Raw genomic sequence first — 26161 nt, forward strand, 5'->3', positions numbered from 1 at the left:
GAGCTTTTGTATTTATTACAATACACATATACATATATACAATTTGGCCTAGTATAGTAGTACATGATTCATTGTTTTAATAAATAGTTCTGATTACATGTATCATGTATTCATTGAATTCAGGTCAAAGTCCCTTAGTAACCATAATAATTCATTAATTAATGGTTTCCTATTCATATCAAATAAAAATGATTTGATACTCACCCCTATCCCCCCCTCCCGCCGCCGTATATTCAATTGAATCTCTCTCTATATATAAAGTTCAAACAAACAATTAAATGATGTTTAATTAAACTTGGTAGATTTTCATTATACAATGACAATCATATACAAATCGTTTTTATTATCATTATTAATTCTATCATTAATGATTACCCAAGAAATTACATGTTTCCTAGGTATGTTATCAATTTGTTTAATATAGATAATATAAATGATAGAGATTTACTATGTTAGGATCTATGTATAGACTAGTACTATACATCTATTATGTATTATATAATCATTAAGCAATTAAGCTATGCATATTCATATCCTTCCTATTATAAGCTTTATTTTAACCTATAGACTAGTGTTATATGATTTACCGTCCTTGAGTTATACCCTGTATATTAATTACCGTCTCCCACATTCACAGCTACATTTGGCTGAATCTTGTACAAGTGTTATTTTCTAATTTATGGTACTATGTGGTCTGTTTGGTTAGTAATATAAACCCAATATGTTTGAAATACATGATTCATATTGTAGAGGCTGAGATTGGTGTTCTGGATTGTAACAGGTAGGGCTATCCAAGAAGAAGGAACGATACGGACTCTAGACTACTTATACAGGTTTTATGCATTATTGGTCTGGTCGATAAATCACTTGTGCTGGTCAGTATTCAGTATCATCCTTAAACTTCGTATACAATTCGACCGGATAACCGTTACTAGACAAAACGCCCCAATCGTGTATTAATCAGATGGTGAATACGAAGTTTATTATTGCACCACGTAAAGATCATCAAAATTACAGATACCTTAAGCAAGTATGAAAGTGTAGTGCCGAAATGCAAACAAACAAGCGAGTGAGCATGTGAGTCGAATGAGCGAACGAACAGGATTAAAATGTACATATATGTAAACATAAGGAAATGAATGAATTATCGAATTAATGAAGTGGCTAATAGTCAGTAACCAATACTCAAGCATACATATTCGTACAAGTGGAACAACACTAAAGATACAGGGATGTAAGGATAAGTTCTTATTGTACGAATGACTCTGTCTGTTAAATAGGTTAACAAAAGGGTTTAACCAAGTTAAATGCCAACAAACTCAGTTCCACATGAGCTGTTATACACTGCCCTCTAATTGGTGGTATCATTACGTTATATATATATTTATAGGGCATAAGAGCGAGACTATAATTTATGAACGAACCAATCAGATTTACGATAACAGGTCTTGGATTTTGGCAAGAAATCATTCATCCATTTGGCTAAATAGAGTTTTGGCATTATAGCTGATGTCAGTTCGTTATGAGAAACCCTAAAATCTAATTCATAACCTATAACCATCAACTGTAAATGATAATCTTTATTCTTTAAACTGATTTATAACCCTCATTTAACCCTAGTAAGTAGGTAGACACTCTCAAGATCACTTTAGCGTCGCTCAAATGTCGTCCATAAATTATGGTCTCACCGCCACAAGTTATAACATTATCTACACTTAAGAACAGCATATTATAGATATTTTTTTATTTTTACAGTGATGTTAATAGGTCATTTCATATTTGTGATTACTTTGGTTAAGTAAAATCCAGGATGTACGTGAAATACGATCAAATCAATGACAATCTATATTCTATGCATCCAAATCTGTATAACAAATCGACCTTTCCGACTAATCATATTACAGTTTGGAAGACTCTCCCGGTCTCCCACATTGTACGAACATTCCATGTACCTAAATAAATGTTTGCTCTGGTTGTCAGAAGTAGCATCAGCCTCGTGACTTCCAAAGGAACTCGGCTTTCACCATGAGGCGTCATAAATCTTCTAAATGAAGACCTTCTGACTCCCAGGATAGAGTTTAAATGGTCTGAGTAATTTTTGCTGGTAAGCATTCTTTTAGCGAGTTAGTTTTCTACGGGATGGAATCGCTAACCCCATATCCGACCCTCCTCCTTTATCTGGAGTTGGGACCGGCAGTAACCCCAGAGGGGCTCCAGGCGGAATTATATTACAGTTCAGTAGTGTTAAAATGACTGACGAAAACCATCATTCATGATTCTTTCAATTCTGTTATTATTACAATTCATCTCTGTTTACATTTGTAGTCTCTTCAATGCAATTTTCTCAATCTTCTGCTACCATCCATCCATTGATGTTACACACTACTCATATCTGTTAACATAAGTAGTATACCTCATAAATTTATTATTCTTCTGTTATTCTTTATATTTTTAGGCTTAAAATGTGTAGAAAAAGGTGAAAAATGTACAAAAACGTTATTCAAACGCTGTTGTGAAAATCTTGTATGTCAACTTCAAGGACCATTTAATGGAATATGTGTAGATTGTTTAAGTTTGGAGTCAGCTTGTATTGCAGATCATGAATGTTGTAGTAAACGGTGTTATTTGTTTGCCTGTAAACCACCACTTTAATAAATTTATATTCATCATTTATGGTTTAATTTGCTTGAAACGATTAAATGTATCATGTTTCTTTTGAAATAAAAGAAGTATTCATTGCTGTTCAGTTGTTATCCTAAGATAGATCCGTTGTAAACAACCTTTCTGAATAGTCAAATCATACTCTGATTCCCATAACATTTATTTATTAATTTTAATAGTTGAGATCATGAGTCAGTTGAAGCTAGAACACCATGGAAAACCTGAAAGCAATAAATAGCCATTTCGTTCTAGTATAGGACTCCTCAGCAGTGCTCATCCACTATGCCACACCCCGCGAGATTCGAACCCATGACCTATCAGTTTTACCGTTGTACCAATTCATGAAGTGTTATTTGGAACAGGTGTTATGAAACGTCGTATTCCATAAAAATGACTCGATTAGAATGCAAATTATTCCTATACCTAAACGTTTTATTTACTCATCACTAATAAAGATTGATGATCACTGACATCAGAAGACCCCATATTTTGTCAGCGTATATTGTATATCTTCCAGCAGTTCACTAAGAGATCAACAGTAATTCATTACTTTTAATGAATGTGAATTTTCAACAGTAAACATCGTTTAGATGTCATATAAATATATGTGAATCCAAGGATTAAGAAAGTAAGGACATCATTCCTACAATTGAAGAATATATGGAACTCAAAACAACTGTGAACCAACATTAAAGTCACAATCTTCAATGTGAACATCAAGACAGTTCTACTGTATGGAGCTGAAATTTGAAGAACTACCACAACCATCATCGAAATGGTACAAGTATTTATAAACAGTTCTCCACGTAAGATACTCATTATCTGTTGATTGAATGCCATGAGCAACAGTCTACTGTAGGAGAGAATAAACTAACTTCCAGCTGAAGAGAAAATTAAGAAAAGACTTTGGAAGTGGATAGGAACTACCTTGTGGAAATCATCAAACTGCATTACGAGGTAGACCCTAACTCGGAATCCTGAAGGGAAATGAAAAAAGAACACAACACATCAGGAATAGGAGGTAGACATGAAAAGAATGAAAATCAATTGTAAACAACTTGCAACGATCGTTCAGGACAGAATTGGATCGAGAATACTGGTGGTTGGCCTATACTCCTCGACGAAGAGTAACAGACGTAAGTAAATATTATTTGATTACCTTGGAAAAATTGAAACAATTGGGCATCATATTTCGTATTATTGTTGTCTATAATCCTATTGTGTGTAATGAATTAGTAGATCACTGCAATTTTACATTTCTGCATTTCTCTTATTGTGAGCTTTCATTGTTGTTCTATATATTACTATTCCGTGATTATTGCTAATTGATTATGTATTATTTGCCTTACACTTAACCATTTATAATCTGATTGGGTTTAAAGTATAATTTCTTATTTAGTGTATTATATAGTCATCATTTATGTGAATCGTATTATTGTATGAGTTTTGAATGATGATTGAATTAAACAGAATAATAGATAACCAGTTGAATTAAATGAAATTAAATGAGATGGATTAACTCCTCTTGAAGGCAGTCTGGGGCTACTGCCTGTCTCAAACCTCGATAAAGGACGAGGGTTGGGCATGAAGTTAGCGACACCATCCCGTAGAATATACATATATATATACACTGTGTTATGAATTGTGTATACCATATACATGCTAGAATTTACATGTATGTAGTGACCTACTTTTACCAGTAGAACGAGATTGGTCTAATGGAAACAATCATTATTATAACCAATTGTACCAGTGATTGTTTTACTGTGCTCGTTTGTTTAACTGTGCTAAAGACAGCCATATTCCTACTCCATTACTCTCCATTACTTTTCCGCGGATTGTGACCTCGTACGTTCGTACTCTTGCCCGCTGATTCCACTTGTACTCTTTTGGCACGATCTCGGTATCCTTTCTATATCACGAGATCACCAACGGATAAATCTGGTTACATTCAATCTTCGCCTTCTGATTTATTTGGTACGCGTTTCCCTGTAGTGGTGCTCATGATCAACCTCGACTCGACACCACGCTACATGTAATAGATTTTTAGATTACTCAATGATTACTGTAATCTTTTGAAACTATATAGGATTATTTGTCGCCGAAATGCTAAGAAATATCTAATGTTTCCATTAGAACTTGAAATGATTTGAAAGAATCGAACGGAGATTAAACGTAACCATCAGTCGATGAAAATTATACTTCACATTATCAGAAAGGGATTTTGTAGAGATTGTAGTAGTTTAATAGTTGAGTTCATGAGTTAATTGAAGCTAAACCAACAATGAAAAGCTTCAAGCACTGTAGGCCGTTTCATCCTAGTATGGAACTCATCAACAATGTGCAACTACGATCCAGTGCTTCTAAGTTTTCTATGTTGAACTCAGCTATTAAATTACTACAATATCCACAAAATCCTCTTTCTGATAATAATCATCATATGCTCATTAGTGACTGCCTCCAACAGGTATTTCTTGAAGTTCTAGTGAGGAGGCGTAACCAATGAAGTTCAATCACCTCTGTTGTGAGGCAATTACTCACTGAAGACAAAGGTGGATGGTGCTGAAATTTCGTAAATTGGTTGAAGTTAGACATTAACACCGTTGGATGCCAGCTAATTGGTCTGGAGGCGAAGTGTTATTAAGTGAGACCGAAGGTTCTGGGTCCGAATTCGGCCAGTGGAATCGTGGATGCGCACTGTTGGGAAGTCCTATACTAGGATTAAACGGCCATTCCGTGCTTCCAAGTTTTCAATGGTGGTCTAGCTTCAATTGACTCATGAAATCAACTATTAAGGATTTCATATTTCTGTCTAATCTCACTTTATAACAACAGATTGTGAAGTATTTTGTTTGCAATGAACTGTAAACTAATCACCTTATAATCGCAATTCATTTAGTTTAGTATAATGCAAAACGTACACAAAACATGCAAAATTCAATGATCGATAAGTCTTTTAATCATATTGATTATCTATCAATACACTACATATCCATGAACATTAGCTTTCATCCAGTTAGTTACCAGTCTATTAAAATTACTGATCCTTTAGTATTTCAGTAGTGTTGCAATGATTTGAGTCAACTTTCATCACATAGATTGTCATTCATTAACTGTCAAATGACATATTCCAGTATGAATGTTCTTATACGTCATACTGTCATGATTTTCAGCCATTAACTATTCAGATTTAAGGTAAAACTGTGCTGCCAATACAGTTGAACGACGTTGTGATAACCTTACATTTGGGATTGATGGATTATTTGATGAAGAATGTGTATATTGTTTGTCAGTGAGATCATATTGTCATACAGACTATAAATGCGGTAATAGACGGTATCATTTGTCTAGCTGTAAATCGTCACAAGAGTAAATCTCATAATTCCTGATGAATTAGGGTGTTTGGAATGTTGCAAACTAGTGAAATGTGTCACATTTCCTTTGAAATAAAGAAGTATTCATTATTATTCAGTTGCTGTTATAATGAAATGCGTTTACTTGATGATCTTTCGACATATTCACAGTATACCCTAATTCACTAGATAATTTATTCAATGGGCTCTTGAATGATTTAAACACGAAATCAGAGCATTGTTTATGAAATCTGAAACTTTGATAATGGTTTCATCACTGTACAACTTCATATGGTATTATGAGAACATGTCTTACGAAATACCTTTTTCTACAGATTTGTCTTTTCAATGAATTCCCCTAAATGAATAGAACTATGACTACTGACTGAGATCATAAGTCGATTGATCTTAGACCACCATTTGAAACCTGGAAGCACTGGACGACCGTTTCACTCTAGTATGGGACTCCTCAGCAGTGCGCACCCACGATCCCGCACGCGGGATTCGAATCCAGGGCCTTCGGTTTCTCTTTGGAATGCTTAATTAGTAGACCACTGGGCCGAAATCTGACGGTGTTAACGTCTAACTTCAACCAATCCACGATGTCGCGGGACATCGTGGATTCATTGATGGTCTAACATTATTCGGTTCATGATTTCAATGAAATACATATATAAAATGTTTGCGAACCTCAACTCGCTAGATATCTGTGGGGATTAACGCATCTGTATGTCTGGAAACAGTTACACTTTAGATGAACAATATCATTCAAGCCATTTCCAATGTTTAATATAGTTATCTATTTATAAATGAATACTTGAGATGGTATCTATCGGTACGTCTCATATTTGGTTTTTAATACTACCGTCGGAAAAGATGAATGTGCAGAGTAAGAAAGATTTAAACACAAAAGAAATTGGGAGAGGTATAAGTGTTTTATAATATCCAGTTTAGGTATCAGGTGATCCAGTTGTGGGTCAAGTTAAACTTAGAGGCTGAATATACCTCTTCTAGTTACATAAGTTTGGTTTTCTGGAGTTGATCCAGATGGCTTCAGCTATGTAAAGTAGCCGTAATCTAGTTCATTGAGGTAGATTCTTTGGAACTTGAAATAAAACAGAAAGCCTCGTCTATTTTGACATGATGCTCACAATCTACCAAGTGAGAAGAAATAGTAATGCTGATCAATTTGATAACCCTTTTTCCCAACAATGCTGGTACATGTTCACGAACACGCAAAGATAAAGCCCTCCGAGTACGGCCTATGTAATTAGCTCCATAGGATCAGTTGAATTGGTATACACACATAGAGGAGTCCATAATCAGTAACCTATCCTTGATTTGTTGTGTAAGTACTGGGTTTTTTTTGAGAAAGTTATGTGTAACTTGTCAGCGTTAAACGTCCTTTCAACAGATATTTTGAGTCGACATGGTAAAATGTCAACAGCTATCTCCCCTTTAAAGTCCAGTCTAAAATGTAGGGTGTTTTGCTAATCGAGTCACAGTTTCTTCTTTTGTTTTGATACCTTCTAATAAGAAATTTCCGAAGAAATGATCTGAATAGCCGTTATTTCGTAATGTGTTCTTCAGTCTATCTATTTTGCTATCTATATTATCTTCACAACATAATAGTTTGATTCTGTGGATGAGACATACTAGGATGAAACGGCCATCCAGTGCTTCCAGGTTTCCAACGGTGGTCTAACATCAATTAATTCATGATCTCAACCAAAAACTTAACAATCTCCACAACCTCCATACTGATAATCAAATTTATTTTATATTGAAGACGTGTGAAGCTTTGAAAATGGGTATACTTACTAATCCATGTATTCTTTCTAAATATATTTCTTTGAATAGAACCGTCTATCCTTCTAGAAAGTAGAACATTTTTGAAAGCTATCTTATATTCGTTCTCCTCTTCGCTGGGTGGACGTTATTGAAACAGTTCAACAACACTTGTTTATCGATACTTTCGTCACTCACGATTAGTGTAACATTTATGTATCGGAAATAATAATCTAGCTTATTTAGGATATCGTGCACTATTCCATTTTCTAGTTTAGCCAGAAAAATATGAGCAAAGATCAGGCCTAGGGATGTTCCCCATTGTAACTCCATCTATTTGTCTGTATAATTTATTATTAAACATAAAGTAGACATTCATGGTGCATTTCATCAAAAGTCCCCTTCACCTTATTTATTATGATCGGTATCACTATTCTCTTTTGTAGCACTTATTCATATATGTAATGAATAGTCTCGGTTAGTGAGATGTTAGTCAACAGAGATGAGTGAGAATATAATTTATGGACGAACCAATGAGATTTACGATAACATGTCTTGAATTTTGGCTCGAAATTCACTCATCCATTTGAAGTAAATAGACTTTTGGCATTATAGCTGATGTTAGTTCGTGATGAAAACTCTATATCTGATTCCTAACCCTAACTATCAACTGTAAATTATAATCCTAATTCCTTACACTGGTTTATAACCATCATTTAGCCGTAGTATGTATGTAGGCGGATATTCTCAAGGTCTCTTTAGCATCGCTCAATGGTCGTCTATACATTATAGTCTCACCCGATTCAAATAGGTCTTTAAAATTGTGCTCAAACAATTCTTGGTGTAACAGCTCTAATAACTTTAATTAAGACGCTTTTATGAAAATGTACTACGTTCAGTAAGAATCCATTGAATTAAGTTTATCGAAACGTCCAAATCATCCAATTGAGATCTTCGTAAAAACCAAAATTCACAAAACAACGATTTGTCTAAAATAGAGTTATTTTATAGAATAATATACAAAAATTAGTTACATACATCAATTTGACAGTCACCTTTGGCATTTACCATGTCGTTTTTTCCGAATTAAAAAAAGGCTCCGATAGTGCAAATGTAACAGCTGTTGTCTGTGTATAAACTTGATAACGGTTTGTCAACAAGTAAAAATTGAACTAAGACCGACCAATATGAAAACCTTTGTGTTTAAATAAGGATTAACCGATTGCATAAAATTGAGAATAACTGCCACAATGATTGAGGTAAAGTAATTCTAAGGACAAATACAATAAATGTTATAAGTATATGTAAATATTTCAGAATATAACATGACAAACCTGGGTTATCTGATTGAAATCATGAGTCAATTGAAGCTAGACCACCATGGAAAACCTGAAAGCACTGGACGACCGTTTCGTCCTAGTATGGGACTCCTCAGCAGTGCGCATCCACGATCCCACACCCCGCGAGATTTGAACCCAGGACCTATCATTCTCGCGCCAGGCACTTAACCAACTAGACCACTGAGCCGGCCGTCCAGTGCTTCCAGGTTTTCATGGTGATCTAGCATCAAATGACTCATCATTTCAATCAGTTAAACTTCTAATATCTCCACAAAACCCCTTCTGATGAAACTAGAGTTTCAAGATAAGCTTAGAAATTGTTAGGAATACAACTATTTACTGAATATAAATAAGTAGTATAAAATGATACACAAAAGAGTCGAAAGGAAGTGAGTAAGGACCAAGAACGTAATTCCAAGTTAACATATACATATTCTAACAATTCATATGAAATGATATTTATTAATAAGAGTAATAATGAAAATCAAAGATAAGACGAGTGGATGCAGTTAAATTTATATATTGGTTAGCGTTTTTAGCGAGGAAAAAGAACAAAAATTGGACAGAATTAGAAAGGAAGGCCTAGGACAGAGTGGGTTGGAAAATGCTGGTCGACGGCCTATGCTCCAGTAGGAGTAACAGGCGTAAGTAAGTAAAGTAAATTTATATACTATTTATATCACTAATTAGTAATCTATTACATAAACTAGTAATGATAAAAAGCTGTATAAATTATGTAGAAATGAAGCTAATCACGTCAGTAATCAAGTCTTATTGAAATAGGAAATGAACTCACTTAGAGAAAAACATAATTAGTTGACGAATAGATTATAGAAAATAGAATCAAATCTATTCAACTAGTTGACATGATCTTTATTTCATTTTAAGAAAAATTATTTGAGAATTTAAGTGTTACATCAGTGAAGCTTTGATGGAGTTTTGTTCTCTCAGCTGGATGGTTTGGTCGTGGAGCTTTCAATGTTCTTCTGAACGAAATCATCAGCACAAATGTCAGATAAAAGAACGATGAAAGCTCCACTACCAAACCATCCAGCTCAGAGAACAAAACTCTACCAAAATCATCCACCTGAGCTACAAATCTTCACCACCACATTAATGAAGCATTCATCATTTGTGAAATGAAATGGATAGCTTAGAATATGTACTATAAGTATTCATTGCTTTTCTTCAATGTTTTTATTTTATTTGAACTCTAGATTCTGGAATATTTTATATTTGCCTTATATGTATATCTCATGACGTCAACTATTAAATCACTAGAATCTTCACAAATGCCCCTTTCTGATAATAGTCATCACGTGCACACTAGTGACTAGCTTCAATAAGTATTTCCTGGAGTTCTAGTGAGAAGCTGTGACCAGTGAAGTTAGACCGTGTCTGTTGTAAGGCAGCTACTCATTGAACACAAAGGTGGATGGTTACGCAATTTGATAAATTGGTTGAAGTTAGACATTATTATCGTTGGATTCCGGCTCAATAGTTTGGAGATTAAACGTTTGCGCCCAAAACCGAACGTCCTGAGTTCGGATCTCGTGAGCGGTATTCTGGAAAGCGGGTTTTATGGAGATTGTGGTGATTTAATAGTTGACGTCATGAGATGAAATAAAAACATTGAAGAAAAGCAATGAATACTTAAAGTATATATTCTAAGTTATCTGCGAGACTATAATTTATAGACGAGCCAATCAGGTATAAGATAACAGGTCTCGGATTTTGGCGCGAAATTCATCCATCCATTTGGCTAACTAGAGTATTGGCCTTATAGCTGATGTCAGTTCGTGATGAAAACTTTAAATCTAATTACCAAAATTAATCATCAACTGTAAATCATGATTCTAATTTTTGTTCTTTCAAATAATTTACCATGGGACATCAATTAGTCTATGAATTATCTTCATACTGCATCATCTTTTAATCTGTAATTATCATTTTTTTGTACACACTGCGGGGTACAGGTACATCTAGCTGATGAGTCCTAAATAGGACGAAACGCACATCGTGGATTCCAGTGTTAATCACTATCCATCTTTGTTTATAATGTTTGTGACTTCAATCAATATCAAGACAATCTGTACAGGATGCGAATATGTCAGTAAAAGGCTGATCAATCTCAGTCCTAAAAATCAACCGGAAGATTCAAGAAAAACAGTACAAAATGTATTTACATAGTATGTTCCTGGATATCACATTAGAATTTCTTACTTTCAAATATCTCATTGCTAATGACATAATCCACAAATTCGGTATTTAAATTCAGTAAAATCATAGTTATACTAGACTGAATAGCATTAGTATCCTTTAGATAATCGTTATTATACATTATTGAAACAAAATAATAAAACCAACACCAAAGTCAAAACTTTCAATACAAATGTCAAGACAGATCTACTGTATGGGGCAAAAACTTGGAGAGCGGCGAAAGGCACCATCCAGAAGATATAAGTATTTAATAACAGTTGTCTACGAAAAAGACTCCACATCCGTTGATCAGACACGATAAACAACAACCCACTGTGGGAGAAAAGAAATCAGATCGCAGTGGAGAAAGAAATCAGGAAGAAGTGATGGAAGTGGATAGGACACACATTGTGGAGACCACTCAATTACATCACAAGAAAAGCTTTCAATTGGAATTCTTAATTTCAAAGTCGAAGAGGAACACCAAACAACACATTACACCGAGAAATTGAGAAAAACATGAGAAGAATGAACAACAATCGCATAGAACTAGAAAGGAAGGTCAAAGAAAGAGTGGGTTGGAGAATGTTGGTCAACGACCTATACTCCATTGGAGGTAACAGGTGTAAGTAATTAGAGTAAGTAATCGAAATTGTAACCAAATTCATTTCATATAGATCACTAACTATATTTCATTATATTGAAATCACCAACCATTCTATGTTAAACAACCATTTAAATAAAACTCTGAAGTATTGGAAAGCCATTCCGTTCTAATATGAAACTCGTCAGTGTTGTCCACCCACTACCTCTTATCTGGGAATCGAACCGACGTCTCTCATCCTCTCACAAGAACGCTCACCATCCAGATCACTGAGCTGGGATGCAATGGTGTAAAAATCTAACTTTAATAAATTGTGCTACTTTCTCAAACTTCTCATCACTGTTGTTATCCGTATGGTATCCAAGTAAAAATCCTCGATGTTTTCTACTGTTCCTTGTTTTTGGCATCTAAACAAATTGTCTTGACCAAGTTATGATTGGTAATTGTGATCGTATGTTTTTATTATTATCTCAATGGGTAGAAAAATTGTATTACTGAAGTTTAGTGACTTAATGTAAGCCACTTCTTTGGAGTAAATAAATAACCGACATTAAAATTAACAAGAGTTTGAAATAGTACAATAGTACTTTGAAGAAGTGAGTAACATTCTGTTACGAAACTTCGATAATACAATTTTTCTACTCATTGGTATAAAACAAGAACAGTGAGACCATAATTTACGGATAACCTTCAAACGAACTGTAAATGACCTTGAGAACTATTAGCCGACCAGGAAACAGTTACTATAGAGTGAATGTGTATTATAAAAAGATTAAAGAATTAAATTGGATACACTACTTTTACATGAATCAAAAACTTGTCAAGGTTAGAAAAAGGTTCAGAGGTTATAAAATCGTAATGCATACGGTAGAGGAAATCATCTATATGGCTTCTTAGTAGTCCCAATTGTTGTAGCGGTCGATTATTACGTCTTTAAAGTGATCTTTGAACCGATCGTACATGAGCATCAGGTACTGAAATTGCGCCTTGGCCTTGAAATCCATCAAACGCTTCTGATTTGCTTGTCCATAAATCATAGTCTCGCCGATAGCTACGAACTTTTTAAACATTGTTACATATCTATGACGTTATTTGAAATTATATTAGAAGTGTGATATGTGCTACTGTTGTTGAAAGATATAAGTAGTATATAACAGCAGTCAAAATTGAAGTGTCTGGTGTCAGAAGATTAAGAAGATCGAAGAAAAGAGGACAAGGATAGAGAATGATTGGTGTGAAATCGAAAGGTCAATAAAGTTTGAGATAATTGATTGACATTTTGCAAATTAAGTATTTAGTCTATAGTTCTCAGATTTTAATAAGATGTTTTGTAATTGTGTCCCCATTTGTGTTCTCGTTCACTACAGTAGATCACTTACTTACGCCTGTTACCCCTCGTTGAGAAGCATAGGCCTCCAATTACCAGCACTCTCCATCCATTATTGCCTTGGGTCATTCTTTCCAGTTGTTTCCAGTTTATATTCATCCTTTTCATACCTGCTTCCATTTCTCGACGTAGTATGTTGTTTGACCTTCCTCTTTTCCTCTACTTGATATAAATTTGAAAAAACTCGATGATATAAACACTTCTAAAGTCAGAGTACATAAATGTTCATAAAAGTACTAATTTGTTCAAGCCAACTAACTAACATAGTCTATGATGATATTAACCTTTGATTACATTGTCTCTCAGATGGATAGGTCGTAGATGCGTACTGCTAAGGAGTCCCACGAAACAGCCGTCCAATGCTTCCAGGTTTTCCATGGTGGTCTAGCTTCAACTGACTCATGATCTCAACTCTTGAAATTACTACAATCTCCACAAAACCCCTTCTGATATAATTCACTTTAAGCCTAATTCCATACAAATGAATAGAAAATACTTCAATCAATAACTTGCAATCAATGTAATCAGACAATACTTACTTACTTACGCCTGTTACTCCCAATGGAGCATAGGCCGCTGACCAGCATTCTCCAACCCACTCTGTCTTTGACCTTCCTTTCTAGTTCCATGCAATTCTTGTTCATTTTTCTCATGTCTATCTCCATTTCTCGCCGTAATGTGTTCTTTGGACTTCCTCTTTTCCTTTGACCTTCAGGATTCCATGTGAGGGCTTGTCTTGTGACGCAGTTGGGTGCTTTCCTCATTGTGTGTCCTATCCACTTCTACCACTTCTTCCTGATTTCTTCCTCCACTGGAATCTGGTTTGTTCTCTCCCACAGTACGTTGTTGCTAATAGTGTCCGGCCAATGGATCTGAAGTATTTTGCGTAGACAATTGTTGATAAACACCTGTATCTTCTGGATGACGGCTTTCGTAGTTCTTCAGGTTTCTGCCCCATACAGTAGAACTGTCTTGACATTTGTATTGAAAATTCTGACCTTGGTGTTGGTTGACAGTTGCTTCGAGTTCCAGATGTTCTCTAGTTGTAAATATGCTGCTCTTGCTTTGCCGATCTGCGCCTTCACATCTGCATCAGATCCACCATTTTCATCAATGATGCTGCCCAAATACGTAAAGGTTTTTACATCTTCCAAATCTTCTCCGTCAATTGTGATTGGATTGGTGCATTCTGTGTTGTATCGGAGAATCCTGCTTTTCCCTTTGTGTATATTGAGACCTATAATCAGACAATAGAATTAGTAAACTACTACTGTTTATGTAATATTACACTATTCATTGTTAATATATGAAGATAAACAACAACAACAAAAAACAAAACAATTAAGACTATTCAATTTGATTACGTCATGATGTTGAGTACCGTTAAATACTTTATCGATTTCTTATCAATGATAATGCTTGGATACTATGTCAGCTTAACATCAATATGTATGTAATACTTTTATCTGTTTAGAACACTTCACTTCAACTACAAGTGAACTCATCTCTCTCTCTTCAAGGTATAATGGTAACCTGAAAACTCATATCATCACAATAATAATAATAATGATATCGGTGATTGTTTTGTTTACTTAACTGTTTAAGTGATCAAAGTTTATTTGACATTGTATTTGTTTAAATAGAATAGTTATGAACATCTTATAGAATGAATGTATTAATTATAACTAGTCAATTGATTCATATTGGTTAGTGTAAGTTATAGATTGTATAATAATCATGTTTTTTGATTAGTCATATATATATACTACTTAATAAATTACTTATATACACTGTATAAATAAAACATGAAGTATGGAGTTGTGGAGATTGTTATGTTTCTGATACAGATCATGAACCTGCGAATACTGGATAGCTGTTTCTTTCTGGCATGGAACTCTTTTAGTCAGTGCATATCCATGATCACAAACGGTTGATTCAAACCCAGGATCTCCGATCTTGTGTGCGAACGCTTGATATGAAGACCACTGAGTCGGCTTCCAGTGGTGTTATTGTCTAGTTCTAACCACTCCACGATGTTTTGCGACCATCTTTCACTGTCTCCACCTGACAGGAATCGAGCTACATGAGGCTAGTCAATAGTGAATACATGGTAATTATCAGTATGAGGTTGTGGAGATCTTTAAGTTTTTGGTTGAATTCATGAGTTGATCATTATTAGACCAACACTGAATGTCAGCTTAGTAGTCTACAGTATGAGCGTTCGCGCTCCAGATCGAAGGCCCTGGGTTCGAGTCTCGCGTGTAGGATCGTGGATGCACATTATTGAGGTGCCCTATATTAAAACGAGATGGCAGTTCACTACTTTCAGGTTTTCATTGGTGATCTAACATTGATTAATTCATGATCTTAATCAAAAACGTAGTTATGATTATTATATAAATATTTAAATGAATTTACCTGTAACGATTATCAGTAGAACAAATATCGGCAATTCATCCTTCCAATCAAATCAGAAGAAGTAACACGCACACACACTCACATAAGAAGCGTATAATTTTGTCATATTCAACTACATTAAATATCATTTTGTTATTTCCTTATTCATCACTAATAGGGTTGCAGAGATTATTGAGTTTGGATTGATATCATGAATGGATCAATGTTAGAACAATAATGAAAACATAGAAGCGCTGGACGACCGTTTCGTCCCGATAGGGGACTCCTCAACAGTGCGCATTTGCGATCTCGCACGCGGTACTCGCATTGAGGATCTGCGAGTTCGATCAGTAATAAAAGTCTTTACCCATTTAACATTTGAACATGTGAGCTGAATAAAATAAAAAAACAACTTGCAATTTTCTTTGACATTCATGTTATTTATAAGATCTTTCAAGGAAGTCACATCATTGTCTTTACTGAATGTTCGTATCGTGACAACCAGCAATATGACGTTTAACAAATCCGAAGAACATATTTGGGCTGTGGATAGAATAACATATTTATTGTGGGTGGGGAAAAGTTACACGGATTGACCGCACCCGCAAAGCCGAGCCACGCCATACGGATTCCGTCCAGGCGCTCATCATTTTTGACCTTTTCTGAGTGTTACATACTGAATTTAAATCTTCTCAGTCATTAAACGAACAAGTTAAAGAATCGTGTGGTAAGTGTTACGTCCCTACGACAATAATGAATGTTAACTGTTGGGATAAATTCATCGACTAACAGTATACATATATTTTTATTGTATAATTGTTAAGTAACTAAACTATGCATATTCATATTCCTCTTATCATCAGCTTTATTTTGACCCATGGAATATTATTATACAATCTACCGTTCTTCAGTTATACACAGTCTATCAATTACAGACTCCCAAAATCACAGTCACTTTTGGATAGATCTTGTACAAATGTAGGATACAACATTTGTATTGTGGTATGATATGGTCTATTTGGCTGGTATATAAACTCAGTATATTTGAAATAAATGATTTATATTGCAGAGGCTGAAATTGGTGTTCTGAACTGTAACAGGCAGGACTATGCAGGAATCAGGATCCGATAAGGACTCTAGACTACTCGTAGGAGTTTTATACGTCATTGGTCTGGTCGTTAAATCACTATTCTCCAGTTGGTGGTATCATTACATTATACATTAATAGGGTACAATGCCACAAGTTATAACAATTTTCATCTCATAACATTTCCATATTCATTTCAATATTATTTCTTCAACTCAATAATCATTAGTTATATGTTCAATTTCAGGATCTGTATATTTTAACTGTTCTATGGTGAAACATGTACCGCGATACTTGTTGTTCTAATAAAGAGTAAGATCCAGTATTCAGTAAATTCATATCCAATTTAATAGGGAATATCTTTCATGTTGGGAAGATCCAATTTTTCTAACATCATTCATATTAATGTAAGTTTCTTTTTTTTCTAATTATGATGTTTTATTGTTCATTTATGTAACATTAAAAGCTTGTTTAGAATAGTTTACATTAACTGTTCAATTTGACAAAACTATACGGAAATCTTTAGTTGAACAACAGTGACTTTTTACATGGACCATTTAACGTATCCAGTTCAGTGATCTGGACGATGAGCATTCTTGTGAGAGGATGAGAGACGTCGGTTCGATTCCCAGATAAGAGGTAGTGGGTGGACAACACTGACGAGTTTCATATTAGAACGGAATGGCTTTCCAATACTTCAGAGTTTTATTTAAATGGTTGTTTAACATAGAATGGTTGGTGATTTCAATATAATGAAATATAGTTAGTGATCTATATGAAATGAATTTGGTTACAATTTCGATTACTTACTCTAATTACTTACACCTGTTACCTCCAATGGAGTATAGGTCGTTGACCAACATTCTCCAACCCACTCTTTCTTTGACCTTCCTTTCTAGTTCTATGCGATTGTTGTTCATTCTTCTCATGTTTTTCTCAATTTCTCGGTGTAATGTGTTGTTTGGTGTTCCTCTTCGACTTTGAAATTAAGAATTCCAATTGAAAGCTTTTCTTGTGATGTAATTGAGTGGTCTCCACAATGTGTGTCCTATCCACTTCCATCACTTCTTCCTGATTTCTTTCTCCACTGCGATCTGATTTCTTTTCTCCCACAGTGGGTTGTTGTTTATCGTGTCTGATCAACGGATGTGGAGTCTTTTTCGTAGACAACTATTATTTAACACTTGTATCTTTTGGATGATGACTTAGATTAGTCGACTAATAATTTTCATATTGTTCCCCTATATGATAATGAGAAAAAATGTGTTATTATTCAATATATCACACATATATTGACAAAGGAACATTAAATCGATCAGTATGACTATAGTGAAAACATGTTGAAAGGTTATCATTAGAACAAAGACTCATTACATCTCACAAATGTTACTACTCATAGTTCTCAATGACAACTAATCTATATTTAGCATAGAAGTTGATAAAACACAATCAACCTTATTTGATCTACTTGTTCATTTTATATTTCAGTAGTATTTCCGTCATCTTCGGAATTGTAATCATGTTTGTCAACAAGTTACATAATCAATCTTTAATCAGTACTATTGTGGTTGGTTTTACAGTAAGTTTATCTTTACAATATTTTGTATTTGTACAATGTAGTTGGTTATCTAATACGATCATTAAAAACATAAATAGTTTTATTATTGGATTAATTAGTATCTAAGTAATATGTTAATCATTCTGTTACTAAGATGGTTGTAACTAACTTCCTAACAGTTTCCTATAACTCAAAACTTCTTATAGATGTCAACTCAAACTAACAGGGAAATGACATGAAATGTGTATGAGCGCTTTACTTTAAAGTTGATTCTGTACAGAAAAACGGGGGGGGGAGGTACATATATTTTCTTGTGACCTTGGTCTTCTAGAACTCTATGGGGAAAAAAACCATAACAATAAAGTAAACAATTGTCTAAATAAAAAGGTAACATCTAATCTTCAGTCTTTTTTTCAGATGTTTCTCAAATGTTTCTATTCAACGGTGATGGAATAAAACATTTCCTAATGTTATCTAATCTTCTAGAGACTTTGATGACGAATATTTTCAAACAAATATGTAGATTCATTAGTTGAGATCATGATTCAATTGAAGCTAGATCATCATAGAAAACCTGGAAGCAATAAACGGCTGTTTCGTCTTTTTGTAGGACTCCTCGACAGTACGCATCCACGATTCCTCTCGCTATGACCAGTAGAGCTAATCCTTGTGGTCGCTCAATTTCGTGGATTCGTTGAGGTTAGACATTAAAACCACTGGAAGTCAGCTGAATAGTCTAGTAGGTTAAGCGTTCGCGCGCTAGATTACAAGCCCTAAGTTCGAATCTCGCGAGGCAGGATCGTGGGTGCATACTGTTGAGTAGTCCCACAGTAGGACGAAATAACCATCCAATTACTTACTTACTTACTTACGCCTGCTACTCCCAATGGAGCATAGGCCGCTGACCAGCATTCTCCAACCCACTCTATCCTGGGCCTTCTTTTCTAGTTCCTTCCAATTCTTGTTCATTTTTCTCATGTCTACTTCCATTTCTCGCCGTAATGTGTTCTTTGGTCTTCCTCTTTTCCTTTGACCTTCAGGATTCCATGTGAGGGCTTGTCTTGTGACGCAGTTGGGTGCTTTCCTCATTGTGTGTCCTATCCACTTCTACCACTTCTTCCTGATTTCTTCCTCCACTGGAATCTGGTTTGTTCTCTCCCATAGTAGGTTGTTGTTGATAGTGTCTGGTCAATGAATCCGAAGTATTTTGCATAGACAGCTTTTAATAAACACTTGTACTTTGTGGATGATGGCTTTCGTAGTTCTCCAGGTTTCTGCCCCATACAGTAGAACTGTCTTGACATTTGTATTGAAAATTCTGACCTTGGTGTTGGTTGACAGACAGTTTTTTTTTAGTTCCAGATGTTCTCTAGTTGTAAATATGCTGCTCTTCCTTTGCCGATCTGCGCCTTCACATCTGCATCAGATCCACCCTGTTCATCAATGATGCTGCCCAAATACGTGAAGGTTTTTACATCTTCCAAATCTTCTCCGTCAATTGTGATTGGATTGGTGCATTCTGTGTTGTATCGGAGAATCCTGCTTTTCCGTTTGTGTATATTGAGACCTATTGCTGCTGAGGCTGCTGCCACACTGTTTGTCTTCTCCTGCATCTGTTGTTGCGTTTGGGATAGAAGGGCCAGATCATCTGCGAAGTCTAGATCATCCAACTGCATCTTAGATGTCCATTGTATCTCGCGCTTCCCTTCAGACGTTGACGTCTTCATGATCCAGTCGATCACCAGGAGAAAGAGAAAGGGTGAGAGTAAGCAACCTTGCCTAACAGCGGTCTTCACTTTGAACGACTTTGTCAACTGTCCTCCATGCACGATTTTGCAGTGTAATCCATCATATGAGTTCTGTATGATATTGACTATCTTCTGAGGCACGCCGTAGTGTCGAAGAAGTTTCCATAGTGTTGTTCTGTCCACGCTATCAAATGCCTTTTCGTAGTCAATGAAGTTGATGTAGAGTGATGAATTCCATTCAATTGATTGTTCCACAATGATCCGTAGAGTTGTGATTTGGTCTGTACACGATCTATCCTTACGGAATCCTAACCATCCAATGGTTCCAGGTTTTCCATGGTGGTCTAGCTTCAACTGACTCATGATCTTAATCATTGAAAGTTCTATAATTGATTACATAACATTGTATTTATTCTATTAATCTTCGTTATTTGTCTATATCATTTTAGGCATATCTATTCACAATTGGTGTTATATTATTTGGAGGTTTTATTGAATTTCTCTATGCATTAATTGCTCAAATTGTATCATTTATATTGGGCATAATAGCAATTCTATTAAGTATTAATGTAAATACAATGATTCAATTAAAACAACAAACATTAATTATGATTTTAATACGTTTTGGGATAATAGGAACCATTTTTCTTTTTTTAACAACATTCTATGTAAGTTTGTTTCTTATTATAGTGAATATATATATATATACCTTTATTCTATGTTTCTAACATAACTCCTCCTGTAGCTTTTCTAGAGTTACTGCCGGTCCCAAGCCCGGGTAAAGGAGGAGGGTTGGGCATGGGGTTAGCGTCCCCATCCTGTAGAAAACTAACTTGCTAAAAAAAACGCTAACCAGAAAAATTAATTCAAGCCATTTAAACTCTGTCCTGGGAGTTAGAAGGTCTTCATTTAGAAGAACTATGATGCCTCATGGTGAAAGCCAAGTTCTTTCGGCAGCCACGAGGCCGATGCCCATCCTAACAACCAGAGCAACAATGGAAAGGATTGCTTAGGACGGGGTTGGATGGAGAATGCTGGTGAGCAGCCCATGCTCCTTCACGAGCAGTTACAGGCGTAAGTAAGTAATTTTTCTAACATAATGAGTTATGCCTTAGTAAACTTAGGAATATCCATTTAGTAACCAGGATCAAATGAAAGGGTTTTAAACCCGTGTGAACGATAAGGATTATGATTTATATTTAATGATTAGGGATAGGAGTTCAATCTAAAGTTTTTATTACAAACTGACATTATCTAAAATGCCAAAACTGTATTTAGTCAAATGAGTAGGTGAATGAATTTCGCGCTAAAATCCAAAATCTATTATCTCAAATCTGATTGGTTCGTTCATAAATTATAATCTTACCATTCATGAGAACAGCTATTGAGAAAATGAGCGACTTCTTGACTTACATTAAATAATAGACAAAAATAACGTTTTCAAATGCATAAATGTACTACTGCTAGTAAATAAACAGTTTATTGAATGATAAGTAAAGATGGATAGTGGCTAGCAGTGGAATCCAGGATGCGCGTTTCGTCCTATTTAGGACTCTTCGGTCGGGTGTACTTGTATCTCATAGTTGATGTTCACTCTGAGAATCAAATCCAATACCGTTCGCTTCAAACACCATTGCGTTATCCACTTAACTACTGAGCAGGTACATCCAGTTGATGAGTTCCAAATAGGACGAAAAATGTGTCAAACTGAATTCAACTACTAGCCACTATCCATCTTTGCTTATAACGCCTGTGAATTAAGGCAATATCGAGGCAATACGCACAGGATGCATATATACCAACAACAGAGACTGATCAATTGTAGTCTTAAACATCAATGAGAACATTCAAATCAATAATACCAAGTGAGTTTATTGATTTTGTAATAACATCATCGCATTGAAAGTGATCACTTGAACAAAACTTCGTATTTTACGTGACTTTTAAGATGATCCTAATTAATTTTAATCTGTGAAACTAATGGATAACTATTAAAGCACAATATTGTTCGTATATAATTGTTTGCATAGACAAGTGTAATAATTTCTAATCACTTCAAAGTAGTCGGTATCAATTAAATGGACCCCCATATTCCCTGGTACGGCCTAAGGTTAGGAGAATCATCTCTCCCTCTCTAAATACTCGCACATGGTCATGCGTATACAGACACTGTCAAGAAAGTCCTACTCACTGTCTTCTCTCAGAGAGTGTTGTTTACATAATTGAGAGGGCGAAAATCAAATGTCCAGCGCTTTAACCGGGTTCATATATATTAAAGATCTACCTCGGGAAGTTGGGAAACCCTGATTCAAAAATAATGGTACACATAGGTCCCAGTATCCTGAACGAACATATGGCATATGAACCATTTATTGGTCACCGGCTACCATGGGACTGCATCTCCTGATGTTGCTACACTACCTTGTGGATTAGACCTTTAGGTCAAAATCTCCGGGTGTAGTCCCTTAACAAAACAATCCGCCACGGTTTCAGCACCCGAGTAGTATCACAACTCGCACAAAAATCAAGTTACTTGTCTGGTGCATTTGTATTTCGTGCCCCTTTGTGCCAATGTTTATGTGTTCAAATAAATAAATGAATGAAGGAATTCAACAAAATGTTGAAAGTACATATTTTCCAATAATAAAATAACCACTGAATATTGATTTCGATTATTCATATTGTTTTACAATGATTTTGAACATTTAGAGGGAATTCGGATCCATAACCTGCATTTGTTGGTGTTGTGTAGTGGTAATCGTAAGTGTTTTTTGAGTAGATGTTATGACTTGTAGCCTTGTGCCCATATATATATATATATATATATATATATATATATATATATATATATATATATATATAATGTAAAGATACCACCAACTGGAGAATAGTGATTTAACGACCAGACCAATGACGTATAAAACTCCTACGAGTAGTCTAGAGTCCTTATCGGATCCTGATTCCTGCATAGTCCTGCCTGTTACAGTTCAGAACACCAATTTCAGCCTCTGCAATATAAATCATTTATTTCAAATATACTGAGTTTATATACCAGCCAAATAGACCATATCATACCACAATACAAATGTTGTATCCTACATTTGTACAAGATCTATCCAAAAGTGACTGTGATTTTGGGAGTCTGTAATTGATAGACTGTGTATAACTGAAGAACGGTAGATTGTATAATAATATTCCATGGGTCAAAATAAAGCTGATGATAAGAGGAATATGAATATGCATAGTTTAGTTACTTAACAATTATACAATAAAAATATATGTATACTGTTAGTCCAGAAATAGATTCCAACGGTATGTTTGAAATAAATGATTCATATTGCAGAGGTAGAGATTGGTGTTCTTGATTTAACAGGCAGGTCTAGGCGGGGAGCAGGACGGATAAAGAATCTAGACTGCTCGTACGGGTTTTATGCGTCATTCGTCTGGTCAATAAATAAATGTTCTCTAATTGGTGGTATCATTACTTTATGTATATTTATAGGGCACTAGGCCACAAGTTATAACAGTACAGTCATTATCTAGTGAATCTCCATGACATCGTCAAACAAATCTTGTGCAAATAGCTATTCTTGGCATTTACTTGTATCAAATTTAACATCTACTTCATTGAAGTCAGACGGTTGTTTTCTTTTTGCTTAGAACTCCTCAGTAGTACGCATCCACGATACCAAATGTGGCAATCGAACCCAGAACCTTTCGGTCTCTCTTGAGAACGCCTAACTTTCAGGCACCTGACCGACATCCAACGATATTAATGTCTAACTTTAATCAGTTCACGACATTGCGTGACTATCTTCCATTGTTTTCGATGATTAACTACCTCACACGATTTATCTTCACATCTGAGGATTTTCATAATTGAAACAAAATAACTATTCAGTTCTTTCAAATTTTCATTGGCAGTTTAACATTAATCAGTTCATGATTTCAATGGAAATAATCTAATGAAATTACAGCGTTTATTCCAAAGCAGGATCGTGAACGCGCACTGCTATTGAGAAGTCCCACAATAGGACGAAACGGTCATCCAGTTCTTCCAAGTTTTTTTATGACGATGATCTAGGCTTCAATGGACTCAATTGATCTTAACTATTGAAATGATCACATAATATCCATACAAAAATAAACCCTCTTTCGCTGATATTTCAGATCATTATTATTTCTCTTTTGATTATTATAGGGGATTTTATATACTCCAATTATATCAAAATCCCAATCGCAGATTGTACAATATACAATAACATTTACCATATTTGTAAATCTATATGAAATTATGTTATTGTATTTATTATTAATGCTTTCAATTGTATTTGTTAAACGATTAAAATGTAATAGAATATAGGAGTCTAGTTACTATGGAGATAGTTGATTTAATGAATGTTACTATTTGAATGAAGGATTAATGTACGATAACTACTACTAGGAATTAACTTTGTTTGTAACACTGTTCTAGGATTATTGTCAGTCTCATGATCAAGTAAAAGGAGAAGGGTTAAGCATGGGAGTCGGTAATCCAATCCTGTAGAAAATAATCTTGCAAAAAGAACGCTAAAAGAGAATAAACTGCTTATTGACTTACTTACGCCTGTTACTCCCGATAGAGTGTAAACCAACGACCAGCATTCTGTAACTTAATCTGACCTTCACATTCCCTTTCTAGTTCTATTCAATTGTTGTTCATTTTTCTCATGTCTACTTCCATTTCTCGCCGTAATGTGTTCTTTGTGCTTCTTCTTCTTCTTCCTCTTTGGCTTTGAGGATTCGAATTGAGAGATTGCCTTGTGATGTAGTTGGGTGCTATACTCAATGTGTATCTTATCCACTTCCACCACTTCTTCCTGATTTCTTCCTCCACTGGAATCTGGTTTGTTCTCTCCCATAGTAGGTTGTTGTTGATAGTGTCTGGTCAATGAATCCGAAGTATTTTGCATAGACAGCTTTTAATAAACACTTGTACTTTGTGGATGATGGCTTTCGTAGTTCTCCAGGTTTCTGCCCCATACAGTAGAACTGTCTTGACATTTGTATTGAAAATCCTGACCTTGGTGTTGGTTGACAGACAGTTTTTTTTTAGTTCCAGATGTTCTCTAGTTGTAAATATGCTGCACTTGCTTTGCCGATTCGCGCCTTCACATCTACATCAGATCCACTGTGTTCGTCAATGAAGCTGCCCAGATATGTAAAGGATTTTACATCTTCCAAAGCTTCTCCGTCAAGTTGGTTGGATTGGACTATTATTACATATGTTCTTGTTGGACAATCATGAAGTAACTAGATTATGTATATATTCATATTCCTTTTATCATAAGCTTTCATTTGACTTATTGGCTACTGTTCCACGATAGTTTATAATCAACTCATTCCCAGTTTTTGAATAACGTAAAAAGATACATGAATAAACTGATGACTAATATGATCACAACACAAAAACAATCAGGACAATGCAATTATGTCGAAGACTGGGCATTAGGGTAGTAAAACTGAGTACCAAAGATTGTGCTTATATTACAATAGCTTTGGAAGACAGATGGTTATGTCAGTAAATCATACATCTCGAACAAAAGCTTATGGTTTATAGAATAAAGTAGGGACAAAACTAAGTCAAATAACTTTTTAATCAAAGATGGATAGTGGTGGCTAGCAGTGGAATTCAGGACGCATGTTCCTCGCTATTTAGGACTAGTCAGCTGGATGTACCTGCATCCCAGAATCGATGTTCAATCCAGGACTCCAACCGAGTACCGTTTGCTTTAGATGCCTTCGTGTTATCCACTTAGCTACTGAGTCCTGATAGCAGGTACATGCAAGTACATCCAGCTAACGAGTCTCAAATAGGACGAAACGCGCGTCTTGGATTCCACCGCTAGCTACTATCCATCTTTGCTTAAAAAAGCTTGTGACTTAAGGCCAATCAGAGAGCGATCAATTGCAGTCCTAAACATCAATGGGAAGATTTATGTAAAACAACGCCAACTGAATTTAATTAATCACAAATAATACTGGCTTTAATCAGCAAAT

General features: G+C 35.2%; 1 protein-coding gene across 1 annotated transcript; it reads left to right on the forward strand.

Moving 5' to 3' along the window:
* MS3_00008322 (uncharacterized protein) lies at positions 1–24503 on the forward strand. Its single transcript, XM_051216687.1, has 10 exons — positions 1–398; positions 2456–3797; positions 11119–11979; positions 15908–16456; positions 17064–17128; positions 17170–17223; positions 18305–18395; positions 20572–20790; positions 22832–22882; positions 24324–24503. Exons 5-10 carry the CDS (start codon positions 17097–17099, stop codon positions 24483–24485), a joined length of 609 nt encoding a protein of 202 aa, XP_051065280.1. The 5' UTR covers positions 1–398; positions 2456–3797; positions 11119–11979; positions 15908–16456; positions 17064–17096; the 3' UTR covers positions 24486–24503.
* Positions 24504–26161: the final 1658 nt, after the last annotated feature.

This window comes from Schistosoma haematobium, chromosome 6, assembly GCF_000699445.3.
Source record: "Schistosoma haematobium chromosome 6, whole genome shotgun sequence".
NCBI lineage: Eukaryota > Metazoa > Platyhelminthes > Trematoda > Strigeidida > Schistosomatidae > Schistosoma > Schistosoma haematobium.

What these genes read in the sequence shown, in the direction of transcription:
- MS3_00008322 (XM_051216687.1), top strand. Translation starts at nt 17,097, where the DNA reads ATGTACCGCGATACTTGTTGTTCTAATAAAGA. An exon ending in CTATTGTGGTTGGTTTTACA is followed by an intron (nt 18,396 to 20,571) that starts GTAAGTTTATCT and finishes ATATCATTTTAG; the next exon opens with GCATATCTATTCACAATTGG. An exon ending in GGTGTTGTGTAGTGGTAATC is followed by an intron (nt 22,883 to 24,323) that starts GTAAGTGTTTTT and finishes TGATTATTATAG; the next exon opens with GGGATTTTATATACTCCAAT.